Here is a 12,323-nt window from a genome sequence, read left to right as displayed (position 1 = left end):
TTTGTATTTTGGTGACATTTAAAAACTTGTTTGTGTTTATTTTTTGCTTGCTTACTTACTATATTTTATTTATTGTTTATAAATGGTTCGTATTTGCAAAGAAACAACAAACACTACTAGAAAACTAATAATTATTAATCATATAAGAATGGAAATTTGAATCGGAATATCGCTAAATTAGTAAATTTATCCTATTCTACCGTGGAGTATGCGATAAAATGTTTTAAAGAAGAAAACTGGATTCAAAATAAAGTAAGGAAAGGTTGTCCGGGAAAGAGGATTCGATGCGACTCAACGTGAGTGAAATTTATAGTTAGAAAATCTGTGAAAAATCCGCATTTGAGTGTTGCAAAGATTTCTACAGAATTTACCGAAAAGTTTTCTACTTCAATTTCACTTAAAACGGTTCGACGATTACTTAGATCAGCTGGATTACATGAGCGTTCTGCTCGAAGAAATTTTTTTGAATGAGCAAAAAATAGAAAACTTGGGCTTTTCTTCTTAAAATCAATGGTAAATACGCCAGAAGCGTATTAGAATCAAGTCTTATTTGCAGATGAAAACAAATGTAACTTTTTTTTTTTTTTTTTTTTTTTTTTTTTTTCCGATGGGAGTATAATTTTACGGGGGGAAAATGAGAAGTTTAATCACAAGACCTTGGTTGGAGCAGTAAAGTATGGTGGTGGAGGTATTGTTGTGTGAAGGTACATGTCAGCATCAGGATTAAATAATTTAATATTTATTGATGGAAATGAACCATGCTCTTTATTTAAATATTTTTAAAAATAATTTTATATTATTCGCCCAAAATGTGGGTACTGGAATCAACTTTATTTTTTACCAGGGTAACGATCCAGGCACACGGCCCTACACGTTCGCCTTTTGCGTGTCTAATTGTTCACAAGTTCCGAAAACACCACTTCAGTCACCAGTTTTAAACCAAATAGAACACATTTGGAGCGAATTAGAGGTTAGAGTACGAAGACATAGCACTAAAACAAAAACTGAGCTAAAAATAGCAATAATGGGAGAATGGAGGAACATTAATGCAGGTGTCAGATAAAAACTGGTGAAATCTATGCCCAGACTTTTGAAAGTTATCATAAATACTGCGGGATCTACTACAAAATAATAGCTGATAGAAATACTATAACATTCCCTAACATGTGCAGATTTCTTTAAAGCGTATGAAGGCATTTGCGAGGTAACCTTCCTGTTACATTTTTATTATTGATTTTCCTCAAAAAAGTTTCAATATGTTCATAAAATAATTACTGTAGTTTCCTAAGAGAAATTTATAGACATTATTAAAAAAATTTATTGTAAAATGTAAATTCTTAGTAATGAATAAAGCAATATTTCACGGCAACTCGTAATGTACGAACACTTTGGAAGCCACTGTATGAAAATAAAGGAAGACGACTCTGATATTTTCTGACCGCGATCCCTTGCGTTATAATTCTAGCTGTCAAGCAAGATGTGCTAGAGAAAGAAGAATAAATTTTTAAGGTTAACTCATCATTAAAATAAAATTACCGAGATAAAAAATATCTGCTGAAATTATAACTCAATTACTTTAAAGAAGTCCCGGAGGCATATTTCACAAGTGCACATCAGCGTAGCCACTGAGGGAGGAGTTTCGAAAATGGACCAATGAGCTTCTATTGCTCTTGTGACGCTAAATCTTCGTGCATGTGAGCGTATGTTGTTTACGTTTTAATTTGTATTTGTTTCGCAGTTATAAATGTATGGCGTAATAGTACAAAATCCCGTAGTGCTTTCGTTTTATGAGTTTAATTAATCGCTGACATTTCACTTTCACGATTTTTATCACGGATTAACATTTGGATTCATGTTCACTGCATATTATCGCTTTTGAGGAAATGACTCAAGATGCAATTAGCCTCGAATATTATGCATTTACTAACACCTGTAAATTAAAAGAATTCAAGTGTAAAGTTTTATTTTAATTGAGCTGAGAAAGGCGGGAAGTGTTACAATGAATCTAGTGTTTTCTTATTTGAATGCTTGCATTCTTTTGATTTTTAAAGTGTAAGATTCAGAATACATATTGAATATGACCTGAGTATATCCATTGTTAACATTAAAAGTTATATTGAATAAATTGAATATATTCGTTGTGAATAAAATAAATTTATTCTGTATGATGAGTATTTCTTGTGCAGACAAAACATAAGAGTGAGCAATTATTAAACGTGAAATTTAACACACTAAATATATACAAATGAAAAATTAGGAAAGTTCACTTTGAATAATTTTCTGCATTGGCTATTATTATAGAACATCTTTTTCATATAGACTGCAATAAAAGTGCTGACTTCTATTTACATATATTATTGGTGTAAATATTTTTCTCATATGCTTAGTTTTATGTAAAGATAGCATTTGGGTTCAGATGTTTATCACGTATTTCTTTCGTCATCTTATTTACCACTTATTAAGGAATATTTCAGACTGATAGTTTTGCTGAGACTCCAACCTGTTTTTTGTTTATTTAAAATTCTTTCAGCCAGGTAGTGAAATCTTCGCAATTGCCTATAGGTATTTGATCTAACTTCGCAATGAAAATTTTCAAAAGAAATCGACGATGCTTTAATTATTTTATTACAGAAAATTGCGTGGCAGAATATTTTCAACTATCTTGTTTAAATTTTAAAGCACACGAAAGATCATGTAACATGATAGAAATATTACTGGATGCCCAATTCGTCCATCCTAAAAGCCACTCCCTCGGTGGCTACGCAGATGTGCACTTGTGAAATATACGTCCCGGAGCCCTCTTATTTAGCTTTCCGGCTAGAATTACGATTTATCTTAAAACTTCAGATGTACCGGAGCTGAGCTTCTGCGCAATTTAAGTTCTCAATTTACATTAAAAAATTATTATAAAAATCAGATTTACCTCTCAAAGAAATCTGCGATGTTCAGCCTGAACGATATTAAATTCTTTATGAACATTCATCAAGATAGGGTACAAACTCGCTCCCTGCTACCAGCTGTTGATGATTTCTAAAAGTTATACTTTCCAAGCAACATCTGCTTCAAAAGAATCATTAAAATTTAATATACAAAAAAATTTATTAAACAACATTTATCACAACAAGCACTACCACATTCTCCAAAACTATAACTTTCTCTACAGATGCCAGATACGTTAAATCAGTCTTTTACAATCAAGAAAAAACCTTAATGTTGCCCAACACTAAGATTAGAAATTATTCTTTTATTAACAAATACCATCAAGAATCCCGCATTCTAATACATACATTGAAAAAAAAAAAATTTCCTTTTTAGAACACCAAAAATAACTGAAATTAAATATTGTTGCTAAATTATAATAATAAAATTTCGTTTGTATTTAAGTAAAGCTAACGGGCTTATAATAAAAATACTTAATAAGTAGATGATAACATATAGTATATGTAATATTTTAACTGCGTAGATGATTGGACGTAGTGGAATGACTCCATGGAATTTTAGAAGCACGACCAGCTTGATAGTTAAACATCATTTATTTTTGGATGACGAATTTCTTAGCAAATATCGTCATAACCGGTAGAAGATTAGGGGTCCCATAATTTTAGATATGCAATTAGTACATTTTAAATAATGGCGAATAGCTGGCAGAAGCTGAGAGACACGCTGTCAACAGGCAGACGAAGAGGCGAAAAAGGGAGACTACGCAGTTAGTAGCTATTTATACTAGATTAGGTGCATAAGTACAGCTAATCTGTGATAGGTTAATTTTGGGTTTTTGTTCATTTTTCAAGCAGCGTTATGTAACATGGAAAGATCTCGAATTTGGAAGAACAAATGAAATTAGGGCGAAGAACACTAAATTTAGAATAGTTAATTTTAAATTGCCAATCGTTTCTTAGAGCAGCCATTGTATTTTGTTACATCTTGTGTATATATATATGTGTGTGTATATATATATATATGTGTGTGTATATATATATATCTATGTGTATATATATATATGTCTTATATTTATATTATATAGATATGTCATATATATGCATGTGATGTACCAGCTTTTGTCCGAAATAAATAGATTGTTGAAGAAATATAGATGTAGTCGTAGCTTAAATTATCAGATGATAAGTTTAAAAAACAGGATCCATTTATTATATTTCAGGAGAAAATAGCTTGTACAAAAATTAAGATCTCCGGAGTAAATAAAAAAGAATTACTAATAACTTTTAGTATGAAGTTTACTGCATCGTGACATTTAAGAAAAGCCCCAGATATTCCTTTGGGAGTCTTTTTATAGCCTCTAGCCTCTTTCTATAGCTTCCAAGAAATTACTTCAGCCTCGTCAGCCATTTCAATTCGCTTTAAATATTTCCAGAACATTCTATAACTGTACGTGTAGAAAAGGCGGGAAAAACAACTTGACTACGGGGCTGTGGATTTAATTCCACGTACTTTCAAATAAGAGAACGTCGTCATTAAAAAATGAAAAGAACATACAGTTAGAATTTTAAGTGTATTCTTGACTATGGAATTTTATTATTACATACATGTATGTTATCTGCTGCTCATTGTATATATATATATATATATATATATATATATATATATATATTGTGGATCTATTTTAAAGTTCCGAGAATCATTTTTAATTTCTCAAAGTTTTGAAGTTTATTATGTTGTATGATTAATCTCACTTGCCTGACCTATCATCAGAACATACCCACGAAATTTATCGTAACAAGGACTACATTATTACATCTGTTGTTGGCAAGAGCCTTGGACACCAAATAAGTGATATTATTACCATTTTGTCCAGTGTTCTCCCCCCCCCCCCAATTTTGAGAGACAGCACCTCAGGGGATGGGTTCGAGGGTGTCTGCCAGACCTCTTTTACTACTACAAACCGCATGAAAGGACTTTCGGCACACCATATATTTGCAGTGGTCCCATGCCGCAAAGACACTATACATTTACAAACATCGATTGCCTTTCGGTACGGTAGTCACCTATTATGCCATTTTGGCCGTGAAGTTTATTATACATACTTATTGTAATAATTTTCTTAAACTAATGCGTTTACAAAAATTATTTTCTTTTATTTTTCGCTCAAAGTAATAAAACTCAAAGCAAAAGGTAGTTTTTGTGATTCTCAAGAACACAATATTTTTATTGTTATTATTTTTATAGTGTGATGTTTCTGCATATTGCATAATGTCTTCCTGCTACACAATGACGCCATATATATTAAATTATGGAGTTATACCAAGTCCAGGTTAGTTGGCCTTGGTTATACCAAGTAAATAAATTTTTAAATATCAGTGTCTTTCAAACCCCTGGAAAGATTAGAAAGGATATGCAGCAACTGAATTTACAATTGAAGATTGATGACGAATCAACTGAAAATAAATTTCTCTCAAGGGAATAAAGAGGAAAAAAAATAAAAAGAAATAAAGAGAAAAAAGGCCTGTCTATAAATATTTTCCCTTATACCCGTGTACACTTTTTGCGAAGTGAGAATTACCGAATAGCAGCATTAGATTTTTATGCATATTTTCCCTAGATTTTAGTACAAAATAAGTGTAAATAATTTCATAAATTATATGTTTAAAAAAATCATTGGAACGAGCAACTGTTCTATTTTATTAGAATTTTTAATGATACGTGCACGCGCAGTTACAAAAAATGCAAATTTCTTCAGTGCAAGGGCCAATCCACTCAACGCTTTCGAAGTGAGATTTCTGCTGAATTCGAAAAGTAGTTTTGTTTTGAGTATATAAACACGTGAGCGAGGCAAAATGGGGTTTGGCAAATTTTTAACGTTGCCGTTTTTGTTATTTGTTAACTATAAAAAATATGTCTCTGCCATCTGATTCTCATGCTTTCGGACATGCCAAATGTCATTTGTCTCCAACTGTTGATTCCCAAAGAGAGGAATTTAGGAAGTACTTGGAAAGTAGTGGTCTTTTGGATGTTATGACTCGCATCATGAAAGATTTGTACGAAGAAGAAGATAAGCCTGCTGATCCTTTGAATTATTTTATTAAAGCTATTGAAGCTGTTACCTTTGAAGCTAGAGAGGTAAAAGCCCTTAACAACGAAATACAGAAACTTGAATCTGTAATACAGGATTTAGAGACAGAAAATAAGTATTTAAGAGAGAAGCTTGAGAAAAATTCTTCTATTGAGTAGACATTTTTTTCTTTCTTTTCCTAAAATGTGTTACTGATAAATATATTTTGCATATCTCAATTTATAGATTGCTTTGTCAATTAGTATGGTACGAATAAAATACAGGAACATTCTTATGGAAATATTGACAGTTCAATATAAAAATAAGCTGAAATTGCCTTTGAAAGAATATGATCTAAAACAAGCAATTCCTATTTCCATAGACCAAAATCATGGTGATTGTGCATTAGCATGTATTGACGCTGGTTTTTCTATGAAGGTTTGTAATCCAGGTACTAGAATCCAAAATACAGAAATTATGAATTCGCAGTGCTGTTTTGGTGCTAAGCACAATACTTCCCTTAATGACTTCAGCTGTAAAAATCCACTTGGTCTTCAAACTCTTCAATTAACTGGGACAATACATATTGCTTTTAATTTTTTAATGGAATTTGACAAAAATTAATAGAACTAGCCAGCAAACATAAAATTTCTTCAGAGATGAAAGACAGTTATTAGCATGATTACTAAGGGCCATAAGGATTGGCTAAAAGAGAGTTTGAGAATCAATGATTAATTCAGATTTATGTTTGTTTTGTATTTTCTCAACAAAGCATGGAAATTCCATGAAAAAAATTAAATTTATATCATTGTATTACATAAGGTTTTGTTACAGTAAGTTGTTAATCTAAAATGTTTTTTGTATCTTGACATTTTTGGACTATTTGGAAACATTTGTTATAATTTTTGTTATATTGCCAGTGCGTGATTTAGAGGAATATTATAAATACAAAGGTTAGAGATCGTAATCTGTGTTTTTTATATTTTGATCATCTTTGCAATAAAAGTTAAAATTCTACATATGTGTTTGCACAGTTTTCAACTTCTTGGTCATTATCAAATTTTCATCAATTTCATTATTGACTTTAATAAGTGTAGTGTGATTTTAAAATCTAATAATGAGTTCATGTTTCAAGTTAGTTATTATAATATATAACAGTTTCAAGTTAGTTATTATAATATATAACAGACTTAAGATAACTTGCAACTGACATTAACTATCATAAATATTAAAATTAATTTCTGCTACTAAAGAATATTATGGTTAAACATTATAGCAGGTATATTATGAGGTGTTACTTCAAAGCATGGTTTTGATGAATTGAAACTGCCTTGTTGTATATTTTGTGCAATGAGTGTTGTGTTTATTTTGGAGTAAAAATTTGGTAATGCTGGTGCATAAGTTTAGACAATTGTAATTAATTATATATTTATATAATAAATACTTGGATTTTTTTTTTCTAATTTTTCAGTAAGAAGCTGTATTGTTTGAAATTCACCGGCATTGTATATTCTTTTAATTGCCAGAATCTGAATCCAGTGATTGATTTTTTTTTTATGCCTGGTACAATCTCTAAGGGTCGTAAGTTCTAAATATTTTGCCACCATGTGAAGCTGTGCCTGCTATGGTACTTAACCTGGTTTCAAGAATAAAAAAAAAGGGGGGGATTAATGCTTTAGGCTTATTTAAGATGTATAGGGATGTTTGCTATACCAAATAAATAGTTAATGAATGCTTTCAGGGTAAAAGTTTACAATTGGGTGCCCCTTGTTTATCAGAGATTCTTTTTTGACACCAAGAAGGCATAATTTTAAGATGGCCGGTACACAAAACCAAAATAAGAAGTCAAAGAATTGCACAAGATCTGTGTCCATGTACACATCGATCTGTTTTTACTTAAAAAAACATCCTAGAATTGCACAAACTAGGCATTGCGCACTGCTTTAAATATGTCCATGTACACATCAATCTATTTTCATTTAAATAAAATCGGAAAGCTAAAACAAAGTTAAAACTATCGTGGTAACCAGAAGTGAGGTTTCATTGCCAAAATTTTAAAAAAAAATGTCTCCAATCAAAGGGGCACCCAATTCTACACTAGAGCTGCTTTTAGGAGGAATACATGCATAATGAAAAGTAATAAATATATATTTTATAGAATATATAAAATTTCCTTTTTTATCATCTTCCCACCTTTCCTTTCTTAGCATAATGTATAATTGGATCTGTTGTCTTGACACCGACTGGGGATAAATGCATCTGTCTTTAGAGATGTCATCTTATAACACTATAAGAGATTTCAAAGAAAGTTTATCAGATTGCACTTCCTTCCAACTTTATGTATTATCTTTAATTTTGTTAAATCGTGGAAGCAGACTTTTATCGGGATTTATCGGTTATTTTATGTAATGTTTTTTTAGCTGAACTGAAATTCCTTTCAAGTGCTTAGACAGAGTGATAATTTTAGATTATGAAGTTAAATATGAAATAGCCTACAAATGGAAATATAGAATCCAAATTTATATAATCAGCATTACACTATAATTATTTTTATGCCAAATATAATTTCTCGTATTTAAATGTTAATTTTTTATCTTTGCTTACTTTGTTAAAAATGCAAAACTGAAAGATAAAGCTGTATATTTTTAAAAAGCAGGGATCTTAAAAATGTTCTTATATAATTTAGTACATTATACATATGGCTTTGTTCAATTGTACAATGCAATAAATTATATATTATAGTAATCATTCCATGTGCAGTGTCTTATGTTGAATTGCTTCCAAAATGCCATTAGTGTGTTGAGCGTTCTTTCACCTGATACTTTATTTGCAGACATGTAAACATATCTGACATAACAGGCTTTGAATGTTTTTATGATTATTTGATCCATTGGTTGGATTAAGGATATGTTTGGTGGAAAGAATAAAAGGTTTAAATTTAAATGCAATGTTGTAAGGTACTGTATCTTGAAGAATCAGAACTTTAAAGCTCAGATTTTGCTATTCGAAGCAATGCTAGATTTCCTTTTTAATGAATGAATTTTCAAACCAGTCATTAAGAGGACTATCGCAATGCGACCAACACTCTGCAGCATATTGGCGTATAGCAGAAATTCTTGGGGTGGATAAATTAAATGGAGACAACACATATACACAAAATCTCATTCCGGTTTCCTGAAGGTTTATTGAAGATGGCAAATACATATGATGTGGTCGATCGTGGGGCAGTAGATCTTCATTTGCCACGCTGTAGCACGTGCATAATGGAAAAGTACCTTTAAGGCTTACCGGTATAACAAATCAGTTATTCTTAATTCAGACAGCATTAAATGCAAGTCATTTGTGCCTTTAAATACCATACAAAACCTGACATGATGAACTTCGAAGTCAACTTCTGATACGATGTTTAGATGTTATACGTATTTCTGATACAAAGTTTAAAGAGCTCCATCTTCTCATATACTTGTAATTCAGTTTCAAAATCACTCACACCACCTATCACTAACTGACCATCAACATTTCGCCTATCGCAACATGTAATGCTCTCCTCAAAGTCCACAAAATTGGAATTCCTTTTTGATCTCTTGTTTTTGACTTAGCATCACATCTTTTGGCATGTAGTTACCAGAATTTCTTCATTTTCTAACAATATTCACACTGTAAAAAATTCATCGGAAGTCGCCGATAAATTTGGATATTTCCTCACTGAGCTCAATTAGGGTTTCTTTTGATGTTAAATCACTGTTTTTTAATGTTCCAGTCAAAGGAACCCTAAGATGTTTTGAATTTAGGCTTCGGAAATTCCATTTCACTTATACTGAAACTGATCTGTTACTGTTTTAGGATAAAATTTACCATGTTTTCCAAAATAAATAAACATCGCCAAACTGAAGAATTAGCTATGTATGGATAATCCCTTCTGTCTTGTACTTGCTGACATTTACATGCATTACATTGAGGTCAAATTATTTAAGAAAATATCTTTTCATCTCTGGATTCGCATTGCAGATGATGCTTTCAAGCTCTGGAATAAATAATCTTTATTATCATCAAGAAGAAATTCTGGTAACTACATTTATAACGGATTTTATCTGTTATAAATTCAACTGATCCAGCCAGTACTCTTACCTTCCTTGATATTCTTATATCTGCAACGAATTGTTTACTGTAAACTCTTTTCTGTTTGCTAGCCCTCCCATGCTAAACCATGTCATTTGGCTAAGCAAAAAGGGCCAAGGTTGGAAAAAAAAAAAAAAAAAGAAAAAAAATCTTTTTACTATTATATATTTTGCACTCTCAAAAGTTTGCAACACAGGATCTTTGCTTTCTAATAAACTGTAATATTTGAAATCATTTGCTTTTGACAAAGGATTTTTCTCCCATGGTCATTGATAATGTTTTTAGAAAATTTTCTACTTTCCATTAAAGAAAACATTCTGATGTTAGATAGAAAATTAATAACCTTGTCAATCCAATCCAATCCCTCTTTCTCTAGGTTACAAAATTTCATGGGCCCACCAGCGGCCGAGCGGTAAAGTCGCTGAACACTGGTAGTTCGGTCCGAGGTTCGAATCCCGCGAACGGGCTGGCTGCATGGGCGTTTTCGTCGTTTTCCCCATGTGTAACGTGTATACGAGCCAGTTTCCCTTAGAAAGTCCTCCACGAAGGCATCCCTCTCCGTAGGCAGATAGTCCTCGAGGCTTTGCCATAATCACACACACACACAAAATTTCATGGATTATTCAGAAGTTCAATTTTGAAATCATTTTCTCACCTATTAGTAAATTCCATGATTTGATTCTCAAAGATTTAATTTTTGACTTTTTCTTGGGAAATTTACGTCATCATAGTTCGTCAGTGTACTTTGAGATATATGAAAGTTACTTTTTTGGAGCTTTGGAAACTCCAAAATTTTTTTTCGATATAAATTAAGGCCCACCAGCGGTAAAGTAGGTGAGCACTGGTAGTTCTGACCCGAGTTCAACTCCAGGTGAGTAGGCTGGCTGCATGGGTATTTTTCATGGTTTACCCTATGTGTAATGTGTATACGAGCCAGTTTCCCTTAGAAAGTCCTCCATGAAGGCATCCCTCCCCTTGTACAGATATCCCTCGAGACTGCCATAATCACATAAATCAATCATATTGCAGTATTTCTGTGGTCAGATGGCTCTACCTTCTCATTTGCTTTACTTTGCTTTTAAATACAGCTGTAGCTCCTCCTTTCTCTGCTCGAAGATATGCAAATTTTATCCCCAGATCTGCATCAAGAAGATAAACTCCGTCAGAGAGTGAAGAAACTTGCTGGCAATGATGCAAACTTGCGTTAGAGTACCTGATGAATATGTTGCTGCACAAGAGCAGTGCTTGCCCAACATGCTGGAATTAGACTCCAAAAATCTCGATATTAATTTTAATATGGTTAAAATAATATATAATTTCTCAGAAAACTCGTACAGATCACCAAAAAAAGTAAGATTAAAATCACCGAGGAAAAGCTACTGCTTGTCGTTAGTATCATTGACATAATTGCTGGAGTGACATTTTAAATTTTAAATTTCTACTATGAATTCTGCTTGGATTTTCATTACACAAATTAGAAATGTTTTGTTTCCATCACCTGAGATTTCCCATTGGGAACTTATTTGATGAACTTTCTATGTGAAGCACTCAAGAAGCATTATTTTAAACAGCCGTAAACGTAGTGTTTTTGCCCTATTCTCGGCATTTACTTGACCCCTTTTTTGATTGCCTGATAGTATGTAAGGCTCATAGTTTTATGGCACCTCCCTGTCTTTTTCCTCAATTTCTGATTTCCCTTAGGGACTGCATTTGCAGAAACATGTATGTGAAATGCCAAAATAACATTATATTATATACAGCTGGGCACGTCACGCTTTGCCGGATAATCCATGATGATATTTGAATGGATAGATAGACTTTCGCTCTTCAAGAGGGACCTGTACTTGTTCCTGCTTAAAATCGACAGACTTCCAGTTAAAATATCTACACCAAATACTAAGTTGTTGCTTTGTCTGATTTTATGTACAAATATATTAATCATTAAAACATATTATTAAACATTATCATTCAAAATAAGCAGTGTTTTTAATACTTTACAGAGAAATCCTGTAGGAATATCGATCATGCACATGCAACAACTGCATTAAAAACCTAATTTCTAAACTTGTTTTAACAATATTACTGCATTAAAAAAATTTACTGCTGCAAATTAACTACAAAATAATTAACCTAACATTAATTAAAAGATAAAAAGTTATATTAGCTTATTAATAAGTTATTTAACATAAGACAATTT

General features: G+C 31.9%; 1 protein-coding gene across 1 annotated transcript; it reads left to right on the top strand.

The window, feature by feature from the left end:
* Positions 1-2,545: 2,545 nt before the first annotated feature.
* Positions 2,546-7,028, top strand: LOC146995559 (c-Myc-binding protein). Its single transcript, XM_085824356.1, has one exon. The coding sequence runs from the start codon at positions 5,851-5,853 to the stop codon at positions 6,184-6,186; it is 336 nt and encodes a 111-aa protein (XP_085680482.1). The 5' UTR covers positions 2,546-5,850; the 3' UTR covers positions 6,187-7,028.
* The last annotated feature ends 5,295 nt before the right edge of the window (positions 7,029-12,323 follow it).

Source organism: Stegodyphus dumicola, chromosome 9 (assembly GCF_044657685.1).
Source record: "Stegodyphus dumicola isolate Sdum_Otavi_A_Nest chromosome 9, ASM4465768v1".
NCBI classification, from domain to species: Eukaryota; Metazoa; Arthropoda; class Arachnida; order Araneae; family Eresidae; genus Stegodyphus; species Stegodyphus dumicola.
This window is presented reverse-complemented; position numbering and strand designations above follow the sequence as displayed.